We start from the raw sequence: 25306 nt of genomic DNA on the forward strand, positions 1-25306 counted from the left end.
TGACCATGATGCTCTTTGGCCCCTGCACCCCACCGACATTCATCTCTGCTTTAACCCTTCATTCCCCGCCCCCACCGACATTCATCTAATTTGCTGCACAATGTTGCTCAAGTGCGTCCAATGATCTCTGAAGGCCAATTTGAGTGTTGTCGAGTCTCACTATGTCATCTGCATATTGCAGAATTTGTGTTTTTTGCTTTGCCAGGCAGGCAGGCAGATCCTTGGGACCACCAGGTAGCATTCCAGATTTGCCATATAGAGGTTGAAGAGCAGAAGGGCTAGTATCATGCCCTGTTTCAGCTCTTTGTTAGTAGAATGTTGTTCTGACGTCGCCCAATTTGCTGTTAATTTGACCCGTACCCATGTATTACTGTTTAGTGATTCTATTGCCATCAATAAATGTTGTGGTATCTGCCACTTCTTTAAGTTTTCCCATAGTCTGCCTCCGCTGATGTTATTTAAAGTGTTGGTAAAGTGGATAAATACTGCATTTAATGAGAGGGCGTTGGGGCTCATTGCTTCCTTTGATCAGGTTGGTAAGGGTCAGGAGATTATCCTCTATGTGGATATATTTTTGAAATCGGTTGGAACTATGGAATCACCTTTTTTCCCTTTGGACAATATTTCAAGCTCTTTGTACAGTGATTTAGCATAACACTTCCTTTAAATATAGCGCTACTATTCGATAATTTGCAGGTGAGGCTCTATTTCCCTTTTTGTATATGGGGGCCAGAGTTGAGCCCTTCAACTTTCTGGAATGGTTGCCATGCAGTAACATTCAAAAAAAATCTGTGTTAAGATGGGTGTCTAGATGCTCAGTTCAGCTTTTACTAGGGCTGCAGGGGGGCCAATGGGCTATAGTGCCCCAATGGTTCTCATATTCCTGTAGGCTATTTTGACCTTTCTTGTGGGTGGCCATGAATTGATACTGGTCATAGCCATAACTTAACATTTACTGTGTTTTTTTGGGTGAATTTTTGCAGAAATATTTTTGATACAAACTATTGGTCTGAGGTATGTCTTTGAGTCTGTGACGTCATCTCTTGCTTGAGCGTGTTCAATAAATGCTTAACACTACCCTCTGATGAATCCTTACTGCTTGCCCACACTGCCACAAATAGAGAGTAAGGTATTATCTACTTTTACCTCTGTAACCCTTTGGTGATCCACTGGACTCAACCTTACTTTGGTATCGGAAAAACATAGACAGCTCCTACACCACTCCAAACACCAGTCCACGCTACGACTCTCCTCACTCTATGCCTCTCAACTCCACTCCACTCCACTTTGCTCCACTCCACATTACTCCACTCTACACCACTCCACTCTATTCCCCTCCACTCTGACATTCCACTCTACAACCCTCCACTCAACAGCACTCTACATTACTCCAATTCGCTCAACTCTATGCCCCTCCGCTCTATACCCTTCCACTCTGACATTCTACTATATGACCTACCACTCCACTCTACGACAAACCACTCAATGATACTCTTCTCTTCTTTATGCCCCACCGCTCTACGACACTCCACTCGACATCACTCTGCTCCACTCTATGCAATTCCCTCTATGCCACTCCATGCCACTTTTCTCCACTCTACGACACACCACTCTACAAATTCTACACCACTCTGTGCCTATTCCACTCTACGATATTCTACTGCACTCTGCTCTATGCTACTCCACTATACAACACAATATTCCAATCTGTGCTACTCTACAGCACTCTACTCCACTCTACGCCCATACTGTGCACCACTTTACTGCACTCAGCGCCATTCCACTCCACTCTACGACATTTCTCTTTACGACATTCCACTCCACAACACTCTAACACTCCTCTCTACTCTATGAGTACTCCACTCTATGACTCTCCACTAGTTTACTCCACTCTGTCACTCCATGCCACTCTATTGTATGCCATGCCACTCCAATGTAAGCCACTGAACTCTACTCTATGACATTGTACTCCTCTTAACGCTACTCCACTGCACTCCACAACACTCCTCCTTCCGCAACTTCACTCTGTGCCACTCCAGTCTACGACACTCCAATCTACAACACTGTACTCCACTCTATGCCACTCCACTCTACTCCACTCTACTCCGCTCCACTCCACACAGCTCTCTCTAGGCCACTTTACTCTTTTTTGCACCATTCCACTCTACTACAGTCTGACACACTACTATACTCCAGACCACTCCACTGTACACCGCTCCACTCTATGTCACTCTACGTCACTCTAGGCCCCTTCATTTTACGTCATACTATTCCTCTCCAATCTACACCACTCTGCTCCACTGTACTGCACTCTACTCCACTGTACTGTACTCTACTCTACAACCCTCTACTCCACTCCACAACACTCCATTCCACGACATCCACTCAACTCTACGACACTGTACCCCTCTCTTCACCACTCTACTCCACTGTACTGTACTCTACTCTACAACCCTCTACTCCACTCCATTCCACGACATCCACTCAACTCCATTCCATGTCACTCTCCTCAGTGCTCTAAATTTTGTCCATGCTGAACAAATAGCTCTTTGTCCCCAAACAACCTATAAGAATTTGCTACTTGCTGAGTCAAGGCCCAAAGAACAGGTACGTGGCAATAGGGGAGCAACAAGACATGCTATTAGAATCTGCTCTTCAGATATGCAGGTCCCTGAGAACTTGGCTGAGAAGTGTTTTGGGGGAGAAGGGGTCACGAAGAAGTAATGGGTAGTAACTGTTTTTAGAGTCATTTGAAATCTAATCTATTTTTTTCTTTTTTAAACAGCTACATTTCATGCAGAACTGGGTAAGTTTTATGTGTGGTAAGACATGTCTTAAAAGATTTTCCATTGCTATTTCTATTTCTTAAACCCTCACTGTGCTTCTTATTTTCAGAGTGGAAATTTGTCAAAGGATTTGGATGTAAGTACAACGGATTGAGCCTGATATTTTAAAACTCTGAACCCTCTCTTGAAACAGAGTTCACGACTAGGACAACCTAGAGTTATAATGAACTATAGGGAAGGTCTACGACAAACTGGGATTCATAAAAACCCAATAGAAGGGGCTTGAGTCATCTGGGGTCATAAAACCACACTAAGGGAGAGGAGTTAGCCTAACGGCTAAGGCACTCGACCTCGGACCTGGGGATCTGGGTTCGAGTCTCGGTAACGACGCCAAAACCTCCTGTGATTCTGGGCAAATCACTTAATCTCCTCGTGCCTAAAAATGTTTTTTTTTTTTTAAATGAAAGTGTGTGTCCTCATGTAAAACGTAACTTGTGCTATGTAAAGCGCTCTGATACCTGATTTGGTTCGGGTCTAGTTCGCGCTATATAAAACTCTACAAAAACAAAAACAAAAACAAAAAAAAGAGGCTATGAGGACCTGGAAATAGTGGAATGAGTTAACTAGAGCCAATTTATCTGAGGTCACCTGACTCACCTGTGATCACAATCAGCCATAGGGATACACATAACTCATCTGGGATTCAGATGACTTACTAGGAGTTGCACTAAAGCAAAATATGGATCAAAGCAAAATATGAGGAATTGTGAAAAGATATACAGGCAGATGCATCAAAGAAAATACCGGGAGCAAACGAGCAGATTCTCAGAATCTGGCCGTTTGCTCCCGGTATTTTTGCATTTGGGATGCATCATCCCAAATGCAGAAATCGCAATTTAAGAAATCTCTAAATAGCGATTCCTTAAATTGCTCTTGCATTTAAGGAATCCCAAAATGAGATTCCTTAAATGCAATGCATGCAACCCTAAAAATAGCGAATTCTCTAATAGGGGGAGCAAATTACCATGAAGTTGAACTTCGTGGTAATTTGCTAAAACATTGAAAAATGCACTTTTGTGCATTTTTCAAAGTTACATGTTGCGCACCCACATGCCCCTAGGGCATGTGTGTGTGTAACATTTGTGCAGAGGTCCATTTCAGGGGTGTAACACACTGGACACCCTGGCACCCTTGAAATAGCGGAACATTAGCGATTCGGTAATAGCTAATCGCTAATAAGGAATGAGTTAGGCCCATAGGAATGAATGGGAAAGCCATTCCTTGTTAGCGATTAGCTATTACCGAATCGCAAATAAGGAATCTGTAGGAATCGCTAATAACATTGCGATTCCTACATGCATCCCGTTTTGCGAGTCTTTAATAGCGATTCCTTAAAATTCGCTATTAAGGACTCGCAAAACATAACTTTGATGCATCTGCCAGATAGTGAGCATTATGAATTGGGATTCATGCTTGTCGCTTGGTTATTTAAGGTATTAATAGTACTCACTTGCGAATCATTAATACTCAGTGTGGCCACAGCACTTTGTTATTATTTTGTTTATGATTAATGCGGTGATTACTATTATTAATATTGTGTTTATTTAGAAATAGCAAAACACACAAGATGATGGACGGAATGTTGCAAATTGTGGGTTTTGCTGTTTATTTAGAAACTAGCAGCCCGTCCCGATGTTGTCCGGGTATGAATTGCTGACGGCCAGTAGTATATTGTTTTGTAGGATTTCGCTTTGATAGCATTTCTTATCTGTGACAGGCCTGTGAAACGCTCCGATTCACAATGCACTGCTGATGCACTTAAGAGTGCGCGTTCAGTAGTGTGTGAACTCGAGTTTCCCTACTTTATTTTTCCTTGCAATATTATATAGCGCGAACTCAACAACATGGCATGAGCACAATTTACATTACAGAAGAACACATTCATTGGTGGTAGGCATGGGGAGACAAAGCGATTTGCCTGGAATCACAGGATGTTGAGCTGATGACGAGATTCGAACGTAGCTCCCCAGCTCTAAAGTTCGCAATTCTAGAACTTGTGGCGGGAGGTGTGTCTAAAAGTGTATGTCGGTGATGGCCATCAATAAAAGAGACCTGTGCATTTTTCAAATCGGTGGTGAATAAATATGAGTATGTTGCTGGAGATGTGGCCTGCCTTGCCACCAATGTACTTACCGGGGGAGGGTAAACACCCATTATTCCGCAACTTTCTTTCCGCATACCATCACTCCGCATACTTTCATTACGAAAGTAAAATGACTCCGCAATGCCATTATAACGCATGGCATTACATTTTATATGCTTTTAGCACGCATACATTTCCAACGAAATTCGTTGTAAATGCATGAATGGTAAAAGCATGTTTTTTTAATGTTTGGATAAGGTAAGTATGGGTATAGGGGTATATCTTTTGGGGTACTGAGGTATATGTTTTGGGGTGTTTGGGTATTTTAAGGGTTCAGATATAGTTTTGGGTTGTGAGGTACAGGGGTAGTTTTAGGGTTCAGGGCTAGGTTTGGGTTTTGGGGTATAGGGGTATTTTTAGGGTTCAGGGGTAAGTTTGGGTTTTGGGGTACAGGGGTATATTAGGGTTCAGGGGTAGGTTTGGGTTTTGGGGTACAGGGGTATTTTTAGGGTTCAGGGCTAGGTTTGGGTTTTGGGGTACAGGGGAATTTTAGGGTTCAGGGGTAGGTTTGGGTTTTGGGGTACAGGGGTATTTTAAGGGTTCGGGGCTAGATTTGGGTTTTGGGGTACAGGGGTATTTTAGGGTTCAAGGGTAGGTTTGGGTTTTGGGGTACAGGGGTATTTTTAGGGTTCAGGGGTAGGTTTGGGTTTTGGGGTACATGGGTATTTTTAGGGTTCAGGGGTAGGTTTGGGTTTTGGGGTACAGGGGAATTTTAGGGTTCAGGGGTAAGTTTGGGTTTTGAGGTATAGGGGTAGTTATAGGGTTCAAGGCTAGGTTTGGGTTTTGGGGTACAGTGGTATTTTTTAGGGTTTAGGGATAGGTTTGGGTTTTTGGGTACAGGGTATATTTATAGGGTTAAATGGGTTAGTGTTTAAGGGCGTTGGGGTATTTTAAGGAGTAAGGGTGGGTTATGATTATGGGCTGCAGGGGTATTTAAAGGGAGCAGGGTGGACACCCGGAGCTGGAATATACAGAACCTGGGAAGAAAAAACAATGAAATATTGGGCACAACGCTCGCTTTATTTTTTCCGTAATCCCGCGCCCCGCACACGCCCCCAGCCCACGCCCACAGCACACAATATCAGACATGGCATGAAGGGCGGAACGTACCACACACCCCCAGCAATTGTCACGCCCCCAGAACACGCCCACAGCATAACGCAGACACGCCCACAAGGAACTACTTTGCTGGTACGGTTCTTTTACCTTTTAAATGTATATGGTGGGCGTCTGCATAGCCTATGTCCTTCTGCTGCAACTACCCTTTCCAACGCTGTATTGGGTGTTGTGATTGGTGCTGTGGTTTCTGAGATTACCCGCCTCAAATGTTTGGGCTCTCTCTTTATTATATTAGTATAGATAAACATATATTCTCAAACATGCAATTCATCCCAATTAATCTATGAATATATCACTGACAAAGCAAAGATGAATGTCTCCCTGTCCTTCCTCACCTTGTCATTGGCAAAAAGATGTTTGGGAAGATCCCCTTCTTGGCCTGCTTAATATATTAAAAAAACAGCTTCCTACATGAAGGTATTTTATTTGTTACACAGGTTTATATATAAAATATCATAGAGCAATTTTCAGGATATGCTAATGGTTTACAACGTAGTTGAGGGGAATGGGATCTCTACTCTATTCGAAAATGAATCTAGCCTAGCTCCCCTGTGCTGCAGCACCGCTATGCTTCCATTTTTATGAGGGCTTTCACCTGCTTATACCTCATTTTTAAAAATTGTTTCTCCTTCCTTTCCCCAATTGTTCTGAGTTTTTTTCCTGATTTTGCCTCAAATTCTACTGCTTTCTCTGTTCTTTTCCCCCATTTTCAGAGTCCTTTTCCTGCTTTTGCCCCGTTTCTACTGCTTGCTCCACCCTCACCCTCATTTTGAGTGCTTATTCCTGCTTTTACCTTGTTTTTTCCTGCTTACTCCTTCTTCTCCCCCTTTTTCTGACTGCTTTCTCCTGCTTTTTCCTCATATTTATCTGCCTTCTCCTTCCTTTCCCCATTTTTCTGAGTGCTTTCTCCTTCTTTTGCTTAATTTTTTACTGCTTTCCCTGTGAAGAAGCTAGCTACTCCAGCACCTCAAGACCCTCACAAGTGATTTGCTGTGCTTTATAAGTCCTGATTGATTTATTGAACCGTAGGCCTACACCAGTGAATCACTGGGGAACCATCTGTTTTGCCACCTTCTCTTGTGATCTGATCGGCACCTGCCCTGGAGTCAGGGGTTCACTTTAATGGGGTTCAGACTCCTTTTCCTTCTGAATGCTCAGCCCCATTACCCTTCGGTCCTTGATGCGGGTTAGTCGTAATCTGTAGGTCATGGCTTCAAGTGTTACAGGACGGTAGTATAATGCCACTCTGAGTAGTATTCTGCCTGGCAGGCCCTACCTGGGGTCAGCCGGCTCTAGTATAGCCTTGAGGGGGCCAGTGAGTGAATGACGGAGAGGGGCGGGGGTGTTCAACCAGCAGAGCGCTCTGTCTTTGGCCTGAACTTGGAGGGAGCTCAGACCCCACCCCCTCTGTGAATATAGACCGGCAGGGCTTACGTGGGCCATCCTAGAGGAGAAGCATGCCAGTACAAGAAGGGGGCCCTGAGCCCTGCCTAGAACACTTCACCCATGGGGACTTAGACTGCACGCAGGGTCCTACTGTCTGAAGGGGGTCTATTTGGCGCTAGAGCATTGTCAAGTGCACCTCCCTCTGTACTGCACCGGGAACCGGTCCGCAATGCTGCCCCTCCTGTTTATTATTGAGGCCACAGGCAGGCGTTAGACCTCACCGTGGACCAGGAACTTCCCTAAAATTGAACTGTGGTCGGCTTTGGCCTTGTTGTCGAAGGGGGGGCCATGTCCTGGTCAGCAGAGGAGATATGGTGGCGCCACACACTTAAAAGGACCGCTCGCTGAAGGACATGCTTGCCAAGCCCTCCACTTCCCTGCTGCCGGAGCGTTACAGATCCTTGAGCCTGCCACGGTCGCCTGCTGATGCAGGGGGGAGGCTACAGTTACCCATACTTACCTGGAGCCTCTGTTTTCTTCCCTCAAGGAAGACCTACAGTCAATTAAGAGGGAACTAGTGCATGACCTGCAAGGGGTCCGGAAAGAGGTCTCGGAGATCATAGATAGAGTGGATGCCCTGGAAAATCCCAAAATGACCAGGGACTAAGACACTGAACAGCTCAGGCAGGAAGTCAACCATTCCACAAATCAGCAGATCAATCTCCAGGCCCACACCGAAGACCTTGAAAACAGATTGTGGCACAATTACATCCAAATCAGAGGGGCCCCTGGCGCTGCAGAGGCTGGGAACATGGAGGATTATGTCATGGCCCTTTTTGCCCAGATCCTAGGAGATAGGCAGACATCGGACATCCAGCTGGACAGGGTCCATCGAGTTAGCCCCCCTGGATCCACAAATTCACCACTTCCGGACATCCTGTATCACCTCAGCTTTCCCTGGAAGGAACGGATCCTTCAACACCAATCCAGTGCGATTTTGTGGCCACCAGCTTCAGCTGTTCCAGGTTCTCTTGTTGATTACGCTACAGAAATGGAGGGAATTTCATCCAGTGACAACTTTTATTCACAAACACAGCACTTCATACTCCTGGGGTCATCCTTTCTGCCTAATCTTCACCTGAGAAGAGAAACTTCAGCAACTGCGCTCCATCAAGGTGGCCTGCGACCTGGGTCAGACTGAAGACCCGGAGGGGCCCTTGCATGGCACGGCAATGCCAGGCCCTGGGGTGGTCAGCGGTCCCTATGATAGCAGAAATCTCGGGCCTGAAGAGCCTTACAGGGGACTCAGTGACGCAAGATGCTAGTTGAGGCAGTGGAGTGGCTCCTCTACCACCATCTATCTGCATGTTAGACACTATCCAGGGCCTTGAGAGGGGAGACCCTCATTGACATGGTTGGCCAACCACGGACCCCACTTTTCTTCTACTTCCTGGAGTGGCACTGGCCACATCTAATGTCTTGGCACTTCCATAGACTCTGTTCTTGTTTGTTCTTCAATCTTTTGTTTTAGTTTGTTTTCAGGTTAGGGTTGAAGCAAGGGCTCCAGAGGATGTGTGCACAGTGATGCTTCCAAGCCCACGGGGTTCTTTCTACACTAGCATAAAGAGGCATGATAGGTCTGCGAGGGAGAATCTCGCATAAACACGCACTCACCCTCTGGCGATAGGAGACTCCTTGAAAGTGATCTCCCTGAATGTGAAAGGACTTAATAACCCTGTCAAGAGGCGGGCCGTCCTCTCGTATCCGGAGCATACCGGGGCAGACATCTGCCTCCTGCAGGAGACCCACCAGCTTGCAGGGGACTAGCATAGGGCATCCTGTACCAATTTCTTTCCTTGATGGGTGAAAAGGCAGCGGGGGTGGCTATCTTGGTTTTGTGTAGGTTCCAGGGGTTGATTGGTGATAATCTGTTGGAACTCAGGGGTCATCTATTGGTATATAGCACATGGCAGGGCACCCAGACACTCACCTTAGGCTCCCTTTATGCCCCTAACTAGGGCCAGGAACACTTCCTCCGGATGCCTATAGAAGATATTCTCACCTCACAGGACTGATTAGTTTTAATTGGGGCTGACTTTAACTTGGTGTTCTATAATGAAATGGATGGCCCAGCCCATAGAGAGGGAGGCGCAGGCGCATTCTCAAATGAGAGCTTAGCCTGGTTGTGGGAGATGGGTCTGCCGGACTTGTGGAGGGCACTACATCCCCAAACCCATGACTACACTTTCTACTCACGAGCCCATCAATCTTATGCCTGTTTGCACTGCTTCTTGGGGTCCAAGAAACTCCAGCGGCTGCTCTAGTCTATGGAGATAACGCCAAGATCTCTTTCTGACCATTCAGCACTCTTTCTAGAACTACACACACCCCTACTGAGGGACCCACCCCAGAAATGGAGACTCTCGGAGACGCTATTCTAGAGGTCAGTGATGGTGAGGCATATCAAAAGAGATATTAATAACTTTCTTAACCTTAACATTACCGCTGACATACCTGTGTCAGTTCTTTGGGATGCCCTGAAGGCAGTCATCAGGGTGGAGTTTATAGCATTCTCTGCAGCAGAGATCAAGCTGTTAAGGGCCAAGAGGACAGAACTCCAGAGACAGGTTCGCAAATTGGAACATATCCATCGCTGCACAGGGGCTCTGAGGATCTGACGTCAGCTAGAAGCCGCCAGGAAGCTTCTGGCGAGATTGAACCTAGACAGGGCAAATTATTCCCTTTTGTAATTAAAACATTCCTTCAATGTGAATGGGAACAAAGAGTGAGGTTCCTGGCCAGCAAGCTCCTAGCCAAGAGACACTGCTGTCCGGAGGAGGGGAGCTGATTGAAGGAGACGCTCCGATAGCTGCTCAGTTCAGGGACTTCTACGTAACTGTACACTCTGAGCAGTCCCTTCCCCCTGATAATCTGACTTGCTACCTCCACCCCATGACTACAACCCGACTGACTGATGCCCAGGCAGCTTCTCTTGAAAGTACAATACGCATAGAAGAGATCATATCTAGACAAAAAGCTCTTAAGTGCCTGGGCCAGACAGCTTCTCATGTGGCTTTTAGCTTTCTGCCCTGAACTAGCTCTTGTCCTCATGAGGCTCTTCAACACCATCTCAAATGCGTTCAACCTCCCTCCCTCAATGCAGGAGGCAACCATTGTTGTCATCCCCTAGCCTGTAAAAGACAGGCGATTATGCACAAGTTACCACGGACGTGCGCTGGACCCGGCCTCGTGGTGTGGTCCTACCCCTCCCGCATGGCGGGCCCAGAACGACATCGGCCCTCCACCGACCCGCTGTCGCCCCTCCGGACACCACCCTCAACGAACTCCCGACGAGAGCCGCCCTTGGCAAACCCCGGCTCTCCCCCTCGGGAACCCGGTGAACCCGGCTCGCCCCAACTCTGCAGGTCCGGTCACCACCCCGGGCCACCCTCTCAGGCCCGACTCCATCTTGGGCCCATCACGTCCCGAGCACGTGGCCTCGGCCCGACCCCGGCTGCGGCTCCAGCGAAGCCCCGACATCGTGGCACCAAGATCAACCCAGGTGGTAAAGTGGCCACTTGACAGATCCCGGAGGAGAAGAGTTTCGATGGCCCTCCAGCCGTCCCTGGACGCCTGGTATCGATCGCCCTCCGGCCTCCCTAGGCGCTGGCTCCACCCCCCTGCTGGGTGTCTGGACACCTTCATCCCGGCCTCTCTGACCCCCAGGCGCGAGGGTCCGGACATCAAAGGACTCCAGTCCTATATCTGGGCCAGCCCTGGATCAGGAAATCAGTTGTATCTGGGAGTCGAAGCCCTGCTGACCTCGTTGCGGCTGAACCTGATAAGAACTCTTGAACCTGGAACGTGGAGCCTCTGAGCCCTGCTGACGCTGTCGGGGCTCTACCAAGCTGAACCATCCGCCGAGCCCTGCTGACGCTGTCGCGGCTCTACCAAGCTGAACCATCCACCGAGCCCTGCTGACGCTGTCGCGGCTCTACCAAGCTGAACCATCCGCCGAGCCCTGCTGACGCTGTCGCGGCTCTACCAAGCTGAACCATCCGCCGAGCCCTGCTGACGCTGTCGCGGCTCTACCAAGCTGAACCATCCGCCGAGCCCTGCTGACGCTGTCGCGGCTCCCGGCACCCCCCAGCTCGAGGATTGAGAGCTGTGCGCAGGGTTTCCTAGTACCAGCTGGTACCAAGACTGTCCCGCTACCCCCTTCCCCAGACATTGAGACTTTGTTGGGATCCCACGATCCCCCTGTACATATTGCTGCAGAACCTTGCCTTTATTCCTTATATAAAGACTCTTAAACCTACTCTTGTGTGGTGTCTCTCTGTGGTGGTGTGATTGCTTGGCTGTTACGATCATAGGAGAGGAGCCTCGCCAAGGAGGCCTCTCGACGGCGCTCGGCCAATTCCATACAGAAGGGTGGGTTTCGGAGCGACAGTCAGACATCTTCTGTCCCCCCTGGAATCGCCTTTCTAACATTGGTGGCAGCGGTGGGATCCGAGCCGACGCATATCGTACAGCGAGTAACTCGCCCACTACTAACAGAGACCACAGCAACCATGAGCGATAAAGAAGCCGGAACGACCGCAGAGTTCCAGAAGGAACTACTGGAGGAGTACACACATAAAGAACTCAAACAGTTCTGCAAAACCTTAGGTATCGCTACCACCGGACTAAGTACAAAGGAAGATTTTAAAGAAGCGCTGCAAACATGGGTGGAGGCCCGAGAGACCCCACCCCCGACCGGAGGTGAACCGGTCCCAGACGTGCACCAGGGGACCACAGCGGCCCCCGTAGAGGAAAAGAACCCCAACAGAGACCCAGGCCTCTCCCACGAAGATGCCCGAGAACGAGAGAGAAGCCGGCTCCACGAGTTGGAGCTCGCCCGACTCCGGCTAGACGGAGAACTCCAGCTAGCGGAAAAGAAAATCGCCCCTGAGCAACTACGGCTACAAGGAGACCTGGAGGAAAGACGGAGACAGAGCGAACTAGAAGAAAAGAATCTCACGTTCGAACTCGAGCGTGGCCTCAAAGAGCTGGAGATCAAGGCCAAGAGCGAAGAAGCTGGTGCCGCGGTGCTCCGAAACCCCCGCCTCCTGCCGACCCGAAGGTCCAAATCCCCAAGGATGTTGTCAAGGAGTACTACAAAAAAGACGACATCCAGCAGTGGTTTAAGGCCTACGAAGTCGCCATGGCCGCGCACCGCATTCCCCGAAAAGATTGGGGTGCCGGCCTATGGGGGAGATTCGTCAGCGAAGGAAGAGACACCCTGCTGGACCTGGCCGACGTCGTGATGTCCTACTATGCTCACATGAAGGACGCCCTGCTCACCCGGTATGCAGTCACCCCTGAGATGTACCGGCAAAGATTCAGAGACTGTAAAAAGATCCCCGGTACTACATGGGTGGAGTACGTGAACTTTTATAGCAGAGCGCTAGAAGGGTGGATAAAGGGCAGCAAAGTGACCACCTACGAGCAGCTGTTCAACCTCATCGTATGGGAGCACCTCTCCAACAACTGCTTTGTCAAGCTCAGACAGCATCTACTCGACAGCAAGCTGACCGAGCCACGGAAACTCGCCGTCGAGGCCGATCGATGGGTGAGCACCCGGGTCCCCCTGACCCCGATAGGAGAATCCGGACAGAACACGCAAGGGCACCCCCGCCAGCGAGGCGGCGGAGGAGGCCAGAACCGGAGCCGAGACTTCCCGCCTGTGCCGCCCCGGAGTCCACTCCGGGGGTCGCCACAGAACAACACTTCACCGTCCCTGACCCGAAGAGGGCCCCCCTCAGCATGACCGGGGCCCCGCCCGAACATTACCTGCCACAGATGCCAGCGGCCAGGCCACTACGCCAGTGACCCCCAGTGCCCAATGAACCAGCGCGCCGGCGTTGCCGGACCTCCGACCCGCCAGATCGCTGCAGCAGCCCTGGGAGAAGGAGGCGAGGAAGAAGAAGAGGTCTACAACGAGGACCAGACCGAGTGGGAGCCAGCCACCATGGCCTTAGTCTGTCTGGTCGAGAGAGACATGATTCCCTGGGCCCCACTCCCGAGCAACACCCAAAAGTACCGTCAGTGGGTCAACATTAATGGGCGCCGGACCGAAGCACTCCGTGACACTGGAGCCAGTGTGACAGCCATCCGCTGCCACCTGGTGACCCCCGAACAGATCCTACCGAATGTGCTGTGCCCCGTGCTGGCCGCCGACAATTCCGAGACCCTGTGCCAGATGGCCCGCATCCCCTTCGAGTGGGGAGGGGTGTCGGGCATGCTAAAGGTAACCGTCCGGGACGACGCCCCTGTGGACTGCCTCCTCGGAAACGATCTCGAGAGTTCCCCCTGGGCCCAAGTCGAGAGGAGAGAGCACCTGGGGATGCTGGGACTGCCCGAGTGGGTTTGTGTAACAACCCGATCCATGGCAGCTCGGGCCCCGGCGCCGGCGGAGGCCGCCCCGACTGAAGAACCGGAATGGCCCGCGCCTCCGCCACCCGCCATCGATGCAGAAACCGGCCTTGAGCCCGGGCCCCCAGGGCCCAACCGCGAACACATCGCCGAACTCGGCGACATCCCTGAACTAAGCCAATGGCGCCAGGAAGGTGGTCCCACCCGAGAACAATTCCGGCAGGAACAGAAGACCTGCCCCTCCCTCGAGGGGACCCGGCAGCAAGCCGCAGGTCAAGTCGCCGGGGACACGTCGGGGTCCCACTGGGTCAACTGGGACCACGACCTTCTATACAGTGAACAGAAAATTGCTGAGCCGGGGGCCAGCCGAGTGTTGGTGGTCCCCCTACGATTCAGAGACTTCTTCTTAAACCTGGCACACGACGTGCCCCTCGCCCGGCACCTGGGGCAGGACAAAACTTACAGCCGCCTGGTGACCCACTTCTACTGGCCCAAGATGCGCAGCGATGTGAGCAACCACTGCCGGACCTGTCCGACCTGTCAAGCCAGCGGGAAGAGCGGGGGAAAAGCCAAGGCGCCGCTCCAACCCTTTCCCGTGGTGACAACCCCCTTAGAGCGAGTGGGGATCGATATCGTGGGGCCCCTGGACCCCCGCACCTCACAAGGACACCGCTTCATCCTCGTCCTGGTGGACCACGCCACCCGCTACCCAGAAGCCATCCCCCTCTGGACCATAACGGCCCCCGTGGTGGGCCGAGCACTCATGGGAATCTTCTCCCGAGTGGGATTCCCCCGAGAGGTCGTGAGTGATCGGGGCACAAACTTTATATCAAAATATATGCGGTCCCTGTGGCAACAATGCGGGGTCACATATAAGTTCACCACCCCATATCACCCCCAAGGAAATGGACTTGTGGAGCGGTTTAACAGAACACTCAAGGGGATGATCAAGGGCCTAGAAGAACCCCTCCGCCGAAAATGGGACGTCCTACTCCCATGCCTCCTGTTTGCCTATCGGGAGGTACCTCAGAAGTCCCTGGGGTTCAGCCCCTTTGAACTATTGTATGGACACCCTGTCCGAGGTCCCCTCAGCCTGGTCAAAGAAGGCTGGGAGACTACAGTCCGAGGTGCCCCACCTGATGTCTACCGGTACCTCCTGACCCTCCGCAACCAGACTAGGAAGTTCCGGGAACCTGCCGAGGCCAATCTGGAGGCCAGTCAGGAGGAGATGAAACGCTGGTATGACCAGACCGCCTCATCCATCGAGTTCGAGCCGGGCCAACAAGTCTGGGTCATGTCCCAGGTCGAACCCTGTGCCCTCCAGGACAAATGGATGGGGCCCTTCAAAGTGGTGGAGCGCAAGAGCCCCGTCACCTATCTGGTGGACATGGAGTCCCCCCGGAACCCCCTCCGGGTCCTGCACGCCAACCGGCTTAAGCCTCACTTTGCCCGCACAGAGCTGATCCTGCTGCTAGCGACGGATGATAGGGCTGAAGACGACTCCGAGCCCCTGCCCGACCTCCTGAAGTACTCCGAGAAAGATGGCTCCGTCGAGGGAGTTCCCCTCTCCTCCGCCCCGACCCCCGAACAGCGCCAGGACTGCCAAGAACTGTTGGGGCAGTTTGCGGACCTGTTTTCGCTCACTCCTGGGGTCACACAGTGGTGTGTCCACAATGTCGACACCGGGGACAGCCCGCCCATGTGACACCGGGCCTACCGAGTGCCCGACCGAGTCCGGGCCTGCATCCAGTCCGAAGTTGCCAAGATGCTAGCCCTGGGAGTGGTTGAACCCTCAGACAGTCCCTGGGCCAGTCCAGCTGTCCTGGTCCCTAAAGCCGCCTCCCCCGGCGCCCCTCCAGAGCACCGGTTTTGTGTCGACTACCGGGGACTGAATGCCGTTACCAGGACCGACGCCCACCCCATTCCCCGGGCGGATGAAATGATCGATCGCCTGGGGGCCGCCAGATACCTTAGCACCTTCGACCTCACGGCAGGATATTGGCAGATCGGCCTCACCGCCGGGGCCCAAGAACGATCCGCCTTCTTGACCCCCGATGGCCATTTCCAATTCATGGTGATGCCCTTCGGCATGAAAAACGCCCCCGCTACCTTCCAGAGACTAGTGAACAGAGTGCTGGCAGGGCTAGAAGAGTTCAGTGCCGCATACCTGGACGATATTGCGGTGTACAGCCTCCACTGGAACGAACACTTGAGACACCTCTGGGAGGTCCTGTCGGCCCTCCAGCGGGCCGGACTAACAGTGAAAGCAAGCAAGTGCCAAAAAGGATCTGGGGCACCAAGTGGGGAGCGGCCAGGTGGCTCCTCTCCAACCCAAAATTTACGCCATCGTGGCCTGGGAGCCCCCGGTCACCCAGACAGCAGTTTGAGCCTTCCTGGGGCTCACTGGATATTATCGGCGCTTCATAAAAGACTACGGGAGCATTGTGGGCCCCCTCACTGAACTGACCTCCAAAAGGCTACCACAGAAGGTGCATTGGACCCCCGAGTGCCAAGCGGCCTTCGAGATTTTAAAGACTGCCATGTGCACAGCCCCTGTGCTCCAGGCCCCCGACTACAGCCGAGAGTTTGTGGTCCAAACCGACGCCTCGGAGCACGGCATCGGGGCAGTCCTGTCACAAGTCAACCCCGAGGGGGTTGACCAACCTGTGGCCTTCATCAGCCGGCGGCTGCTGGCTCGAGAACAACGATGGAGCACCATAGAGAGAGAAGCCTTCGCCGTCGTGTGGGCCCTAAAGAAACTCCGGCCCTACCTCTTCGGCACCCACTTCCGGGTCCAGACCGACCACCGGCCCATGCGGTGGCTGATGCAGATGCGTGGAGAGAACCCGAAGCTGCTGCGATGGTCCATTTCCCTGCAGGGGATGGACTTCACTGTGGAGCATCGCCCTGGCAACGACCACGCCAACGCTGACGGCCTGTCCCGCTTCTTCCGCCTTGACGAGGAGATTGCCCAAGAAGATGGGTGACTCTCCTCGCCTTCAGCTGGAGGGGACGTGTGTTGGACCCGGCCTTGTGGCTTGGTCCTACCCCTCCCGCATGGCGGGCCCAGAACGACATTGGCCCTCCACCGACCCGCTGTCGCCCCTCCGGACAACACCCTCAACGAACTCCCGACGAGAGCCGCCCTTGGCAAACCCCGGCTCTCCCCCTCGGGAACCCGGCGAACCCGGCTCGCCCCAACTCTGCAGGTCCGGTCACCACCCCGGGCCACCCTCTCAGGCCCGACTCCATCTTGGGCCCATCACGTCCCGAGTACGTGGCCTCTGCCCGACCCCGGCCGCGGCTCCAGCGAAGCCCCGACATCGTGGCACCAAGATCAACCCAGGTGGTAAAGTGGCCACTTGACAGATCCCGGAGGAGAAGAGTTTTGATGGCCCTCCAGCCGTCCCCGGACGCCTGGTATCGATCGCCCTCTGGCCTCCCTGGGCGCTGGCTCCACCCCCCCACTGGGAGTCTGGACACCTTCATCCCGGCCCCTCTGACCCCCAGGCGCGAGGGTCCGGACATCAAAGGACTCCATTCCTATATCTGGGCCAGCCCTGGATCAGGAAATCAGTTGTATCTGGTAGCGAAGCCCTGCTGACCTCGTCGCGGCTGAACCTGATAAGAACTCTTGAACCTGGAACCTGGAACCTCTGAGCCCTGCTGACGCTGTCGCGGCTCTACCAAGCTGAACCATCCGCCGAGCCCTGCTGACGATGTCGCGGCTCTACAAAGCTGAACCATCCGCCGAGCCCTGCTGACGCTGTCGCGGCTCTACCAAGCTGAACCATCCGCCGAGCCCTGCTGACGCTGCCGCGGCTCTACCAAGCTGAACCATCCGCCGAGCCCTGCTGACGCTGTCGCGGCTCTACCAAGCTGAACCATCCGCCAAGCCCTGCTGACGCTGTTGCGGCTCTACCAAGCTGAACCATCCGCCGAGCCCTGCTGACGCTGTCGCTGCTCTACCAAGCTGAACCATCCGCCGAGCCCTGCTGACGCTGTCGCGGCTCCCGGCACCCCCCAGCTCGAGGATTGAGAGCTGTGCGCAGGGTTTCCTAGTACCAGCTGGTACCAAGACTGTCCCGCTACCCCCTTCCCCGGACATTGAGACTTTGTTGGGATCCCACAATCCCCCTGTACATATTGCTGCAGAACCTTGCCTTTATTCCTTATATAAAGACTCTTAAACCTACTCTTGTGTGGTGTCTCTCTGTGGTGGTGTGATTGCTCGGCTGTTACGATCATAGGAGAGGAGCCTCGCCAAGGAGGCCTCTCGACGGCGCTCGGCCAATTCCATACGGAAGGGTGGGTTTCAGGGCGACAGTCAGACATCTTCTGTCCCCCCTGGAATCGCCTTTCTAACATGCCCGGATAATACCAAGCAACTCGCCCACGTCGTATGTCTAGACATGGGTCCCTTGCTCACTTTGCCACTGGATTCAAGCAAGCCTGGCTGATGAGGGGTGCTACCTCAAAATCAGTCCCAGGATGCTTGGCAGTTTGGTCTGGACTGTTACCATGAGGCAGAGGGTCAAGATTGAATTGCATGTACCTGGGTCTGAACTGGGGTGGCGAAGTGAGCTAAAGAACGATGATGGAGTCAACCCAGATCTGTGACTCAGGGTGAGTGACTGAAAAGTTTCGGCGCTCAGTACATCATCTCCTTGTATTTGCTTTGTTCACCCTAAGTTGGCAGGGTATCACCAGACGTGAGTCCCTTACTCACTTTGCCACTGGATTCAAGCTAGCCTGACTGATGAGAGGTGTTACCCTGAAACCGGTCCCAGGATGATTGTTTCCAGCCCAGGGAAGACCTGGCTTGGCAGTTCAGTCTAGACTGTTCTCATGAGGCAAAGGATCAAGACTAATTTGCATACAGCTGTGTCTGAACTGGGGCGGCGAAGTGAGCTAAAGAACGATGATGGATTCAACCCAGATATGTGACTTAGGGTGAGTGTCTGAAAGGTTTCAGTGCTCGTCCATTATTTCCTTGTGTTTGTGTGTGTGGCCTGCCACACGGTGCATGGATGTTTGGGGGAGCCCCACAAGTACCCTCATCCCAATAGCGGAGACCCAGAGGAGAGGCCCTATTAGGGGTCCCAAAGTCTATTTCTGTCTGACTTTCTATGACGGTCGGACCACCATAGAAAGGCCGAGGGAAAGAGATATTGTAATCCCTACAGCGGTGCCTGAGCCGGCACCGCCCCAATTGTAGGGATTACAGTCCCACCGCTGCCCCAACGGGTTCTTTGAGCCAGTCAGTACAGTATCCATCTGCTGGATCATAATCCAACTGTTGCAACCCTTCAACGAAAGTAGGTGGGCCCACAGACATCGGAATGAGGGCCTTAATTTTTAGTTGTTGACGACAAACCTCTGTAGCTATCTATTAGAGAATACTTGGCACTATACAATACCCAGAGAGTGACCTTTTGCAAAATCCCTTCAACCATTTGCTTTTACCATTTTTATAAGCACTACCATTGCTTCGGTGGGCTGTCCTTAAAGCTTTGCAGTTTCGTAGAAAGATGCATAGCACTATAAATAGTCCTCTTTGTAACATCTCCATGGTTCCCCAGATTATTTTGCACTTTTTCCCCATCCGGCCATCTACAATGAAGAAAAATCATTACAAGATGATCACTGAACATAAACATGGTCATTGCCATCTGGGAGGTTGAGGGGGGAATAATTGGCATAGCCATTGCATCAGGGTCCAAGATCAAAGGTGAGACCTATTGGCTTTGATAATTCTTGTTTTCTTTATATTTAAAGTTCGCCCAGGTGTCTTCCCACAGGGAAGACCTATGCATGGGTATTTAATCAAATAATTTGTTGCCTATTCTGGTGTACCATGGTGGACTTGAATGGTTGTTTAGTTGCTTGCAGCAAGCATTCTTGCTAGTCCCAAAATTCACAGTCGCACATGAGCCCATGGGCTAAATCTGTTTAGCGCTAAATAAACTGGCTAAAATGGTTAAAGACCAAGGGGCCTATTAGGATGGCGGGCAGATCAGCCCCACCAGGCCAGCGGTGGCCAACGCTGGCCTTCGGGGGCCATCCACCCGCCATCCTTCCGTGATTGACCCCCGGCCACATTAGGATGGCTGGGGGGTCCGCGGCAGATGGGAAGACTGTCCGCCGCTTTTTCGCTGGTCGACTGAGCCGAAAACTGCCTGTCTGTAAGACACTGCCAACCATATCAGGATGCCGGCGGAGAGCAGCCTTTTCCGCCATGGAAAGGCATGCAGTTTTCACTGTTGGGGGCCTGTCGTGGGCCCCCAGGATGTTGGGGGGTGGGGGGCACACATGGGGCATGCCCAAGGTGGCAGGCACAAGGTGCTGTCACGTTGTGCCTGTCACATTGTGCATGCACATGCTGTACATGCATTTTTTACATTGCGGCGGGTGCTGCTTACAGCACCGTACGCCTCAATGTAAAAATTGCGTGAAGCGCCCGCCAGTGTGGCAGGCGCACTATAATGTGAATGGCGGGACCGCCGTGTAGGAGAGTAGGGTCTGCTATCCTATGGTCACCCCAAATTTTTGCTTTTTGCTTCACTGGTTAATGACTTAATGTGGCTGTGGGCCTGCTAATCAGACCCACAGCCTGATGTTCTCTCTCTAAATTGTAACCCATGCACTTTAGGTGCATAACGAAAATGGAACTGGTTCACCTTATTGGCCCCTGTAACAGTGTACCCAGGTACCCAGGGCATAGGTGCTTCCAAGGCCTACCAGGGGCTGCAGCACGTATTGTGCCACCCCTGGCCTGGCCTCCATATTTGACACAACTGGCTGATCACTCAGCTGGGGTAAGTCGGTGTAACCACCCCTTACTTAGGTGTTGTATGCCTATACCTAACCTAAAATGGACACATATGTTCCTATCGGCCACTCCCATGGAAGGCCTCATCAATCCTGGAGGCAGAGTGCTTGGAAATATGTGAGATGGGGCTCTGGCATGAGCTGAGCCTGTCTGCAGCTTTCGGAACCATGTCCTTTAGCTGTTTCATGATACTGCCATACCATATACTCTTAAGTGCATTATAATCCTCGCGGTTAAATGCTATCTTGGGTTTGGCTTTATCAAAACATGTCGAGTAAGGTGTCATACGAATTGGAATACTACCCCCTCGCCAGTTCTAGCTGCGGGGGTAGCATTCCACCCTTCTAGAGGGACACGACATGTACCTCCTGAACCCCGGTTAAAGTTAAACAGAGCCTCAGCATCACAAAATGGATGCTGCCACCACAGACACAAGTCTGACCTCCTGTTGCTGGGAGTCCTTCCAGCGAGGGCAGCTTGGACAAAGGGTTTCCTGCCTTGGGAGGTGCTAGCACCACCCCAGACAGGATTTTGTGTATTGGGTAGGACAGGGCTGAATAGAATCAGACATGCCTGGGGCACACAAGGTGTCCCTGTGCATAGGCCAGTTCAAACCGGTGCTGGGGCTTTCCTTCCCCAGTACTGGTGCGAAACTGGACAAAGGAAAGGGGGTGTAACCACTCCCCTTCCTGGTTCCACCCAGAGGAGGGACCTAGTAGGTGATCCGGCCCCCAGAATTGGAATAAGAGTGGGAGCTGTGTCCTGAGACTTCAGATCATCCTGAATCAACTTGAAACTAAGAAGACGACTGGACTTCGACATTCTGCTGCACAGAAGACTGAAGAGCATCACCCTTGTGGCCTAGGAGTGGCCACCCTGTGAACACAGGCACCATCCAGCAACTCGACGTCTGCTTTGCCGCCGCCTCCCGCCGGAGCCCAGAGCCTGACAAGACCCAGACTCCCAGACATCTCACAGCCCGATCCACAGTCCCTGCAAAGAAGGGACCCGTGGAGGCACCGAGAGACGTGGGACCGGACCTCTTGAAAGACCCCCGAGAAGCTGACTGCGCAGCACCCGAGGCACCATCGACGCTGTGCTTTGGGGTTTGAGAAGCCCCAACCTCGAGCAGCCCTTGCACCAAAGATCAGCCCCCCAGCATCTCCACGATATGCGTGGGGCCCTTTTGCACTGTGCCACTCAACGCGCCATCCCGGCCACTTGCCACGTGGCTAGCGGCCATCTTGGCAATGAAAACGACCAACTACACCACTGGTCTGGTTGCTCCAGACTGGCCCTTGCTCCCCTAAAAAGGAGCACCCGCTCTGACCTTGCTGGTCCGAGTGAGAAGCTTGAATCACTTCCTGCGTGGCTTGCTTTAGCCAAGGCCTGTTTGCTTCAATCAAGTTGCCGACACCGCCATCAGCGAGAGCCTTTGTGGGACAGCTCGTGACCAACGCCTGGACGTCCTTGACCTCTTCGTGTCCACGTGGCTGCAGAGACAATCTTCACGACATCGCCTGTTTGCACCCGACATTGCCTGGTTCCTTCCTGGTTCCACGGTAGTCACTGGCTAGTGACTTTGAACATTGTCCCCTCTGCTTTCAGGTCTTCACCTCTTCAGATCCACCCTTGGATCCACCGGAATTCTTCACATCGAGCCGCCTGCAGCATCTTCAGCTCCAAGCACCATCGACCTGCGTGACGAAACCCGACACTACTTCGACCCTGTGCACCCGCTTCCTGTGGGTGAGGTAACTCAGCAACGCCGGTGTTCCCACACTGGTACACACCTCTAGTGTCTGTGTCTAAAGTTTCATCCTTCTAGGTCACTCGGAAGGTTCCTTAATAACTAACTTTGTAACTTTTACGCACCATTGACATTGCATTGGTAATGCGTGCACTTTCAGCACTGCACCCGAGTCCCGCGGGCCTTTCCCGACTTCATCACTGTTAGTCCCAAACAGCTCCAGCGATTCCCCAGGCCCTAGGCCTCTTCACTTTCCCCATAGTGGTTCTTATACCACTATTTTAGAATATGGTTTAGGTGGCCCCTAGGGCTCATCCATATTCGTGCAACTTTTGTATATTTAAACTGTGTTTTGTTTTAACGCATTTGCTTCTGTGCTCATAAAGAGTATCAGGGTTATTTCTAGAAATAAATCTATACATATTTTCAATATATATCTGTGTGGTGTCCTTTCATTTGGTATTCGAGGGGATTGTGTATGGTAAAACAGCTTGCTTCACATGCCTTTACAGAGTTTAGCCTAAGACTGCTTAGTCCGTGCTACCCCTAGGATAGCTTGTCTATAAGGTTGACTTTACAACCTGCACCATAAGGGTTGCTTGGCATGGTACAAGGTGATCACTAGAACTAGTGAGCATCACATACCAGGCCAACTTCTCACATTGGTGAGCAGCGGATTGGGATTTGAGCTTGCTGTTGTTTTACCATTACAATCTTTGAGGGTATCATTTAAAAGATCATACAGGTACCTGATAGGTACACTAAAACAAGACTAATATACTTAAGTTCTACTGAACTTAGTTGTTGTAGAGGATAGGGAGTAGCACACCCTGACTACAACTACTAGATAGGTTTTGTAGGAAAACACCAGTGTAGGTAGATTGCAACACATCCACCACACTAGAGCAATGTCTGGAGCAGAGGATTCCACTGGACCTATCTCTGTTGAGAGCGACCCTCCAAGGGCACCATCCACATTTGCTATCTTTCCTTTTAAGGAACTGAGGCAGCTGTGTTCCGTGAGAGGAGTCAAAACAGGGCCTACTCCTACAGCAGGACACCTCAGAGAGCTTTTAGACCAGTCTGAAGCTCTAATGAACTCCAAACCAGGCCCCTCAGGGACTGGTGATGGAGTCTCTCCTTCTGAAGAAGAAAACACTGATGCCCCTGCCCCTGTCATCCAGATAGATGAGGAAGACCAGAACACTGGAGATACTCAGCCAGAGGATGAGGAAGAAGAGGAGGAGGAGGAGGAACGTGGGTCTGATGATGAGAGAAATAGCCAGGTGCTAGTCAGCAGGCTTAACCAGGCTAACTTAAGCTTATTTGGGACTGAAGGTGGGTCCAACCCATTCAGACCCCCAAGTGGACTTAACCAGGAGCATAGGAGGAGGAGGAATCACTCAGGTGACTCCAATACTTCCCATGTTTCTAGAGGTTCTCATGGCAACTCCAGAAGGGAGTTGACTAGCACTCAGAGAAGGGAACATGAGGCCAAAATGAGAGAGGCTGAACTTAGGATCCAGAAGCAAGAATTAGAAGTTGCCCTGGCCAAAGAGAAACTTGCTAGAGCAAGGCAGCCTAGAGAGAGTGGATTAGGATCCACTGGTGGCAGCACTATCCCTAAGGATAAAGACAGGTCCTATGACAATAGAAACCTGAGTAAGATTGTGCCCCCCTACAAAGTTGGGGATGATATCCACAAATGGATGACTGCACTTGAGAGAGCCTGCAAAGTACAGCAGGTCCCTCAGGAACAGTGGGAAGCAATCGTGTGGCTCTCCTTTGAAGGTAGAGGCCGAGACAGACTCCTCACAGTTAGTGATGGGGATTCTAGAAACTACCTAGTCCTGAAGAGTGCTGTGATTGATGAGTTAGGCTTAAGCACTGAACAGTACAGGTTAATGTTCAGAGACACCCAGGAGACACAGACTCAGGACTGGTCTGAATTTGTTGAATGTGCCACTAAGGCTCTGGAGGGCTGGTTGCTGGGAAGTAAGGTTACAGACTATGAAGGATTGTACAATTTGCTTATGAGAGAACAGATTTTAAATAACTGTCAGAACCAGCAGTTGCATCAACATTTGGTTGACTCAGATCTAACCTCTCCCCAAGAATTGGGAAAGAGGGCAGACAAATGGGTTAGAACCAGAGTTAAGCAAAAGAACCAGAACCAGAACCAGGGTGGTGACCAAAAGAAAACAGACCAGAAGGGTGGGGAGCAGAAGGCTAAAGACCAGAAGTCTTCAACAGGGCCCCAAACTAATACTGGGGGTGGGTCCCAAACTTCCAAGAAGAAGAAGAAAGAAGGTCAAAGAAAACCCTGGTGTAGCTTTTGCAAAAACACCACTCACTGGACAAGTGATTGTAAAAAGGGTGGAGCCCCCAACACTGCAGCCCCTAAGGCACCTGCACCCACTAGTACAGTTGGCAGTGTTGGTCCACAGACTAAGGGGGTAGTGGGTATCACCTTGGGAACTGAGGGAGATTCCGTCCTAGTCAGAATCCCCACACAGGCTGTTCTGATTTGTGATGGGGAGATTGATTTTTCCCCTACTGTCAGTCCCAATAATTTGGGCAAGTACAGACAGACACCTTTGATTAATGAAAAAGTGGCTCAAGCATACAGGGACACATGTGCCAGTGTCACTATGGTGACGCCTAGCTTTGTGGACCCTGGACAGTACATACCAGGTGATAATTACCTGGTGACCAATGCCAGCAATGTCACTACTACACATAGTGTGGCAATTGTTAACTTTTCCTGGGGAGGGGTAACTGGCCTAAAAAGAGTTGTGGTTAGTGCTGATCTCCCA

The 25306-nt window shown here is 51.7% G+C and overlaps 1 protein-coding gene across 1 annotated transcript in view; it reads left to right on the plus strand.

Moving 5' to 3' along the window:
- Positions 1-25306, plus strand: part of LOC144752366 (E3 ubiquitin-protein ligase TRIM39-like) — a 296195-nt gene that overhangs the window by 258865 nt on the left and 12024 nt on the right. The window contains exons 8-9 of the mRNA XM_078640300.1: positions 2786-2806; positions 2896-2922. Of these exons, the coding sequence (XP_078496426.1) occupies positions 2786-2806; positions 2896-2922 (48 nt within the window). The remainder of the gene's footprint in view (positions 1-2785; positions 2807-2895; positions 2923-25306) is intronic.

Source organism: Lissotriton helveticus, chromosome 5_1 (assembly GCF_964261635.1).
Source record: "Lissotriton helveticus chromosome 5_1, aLisHel1.1, whole genome shotgun sequence".
Taxonomy (NCBI): domain Eukaryota; kingdom Metazoa; phylum Chordata; class Amphibia; order Caudata; family Salamandridae; genus Lissotriton; species Lissotriton helveticus.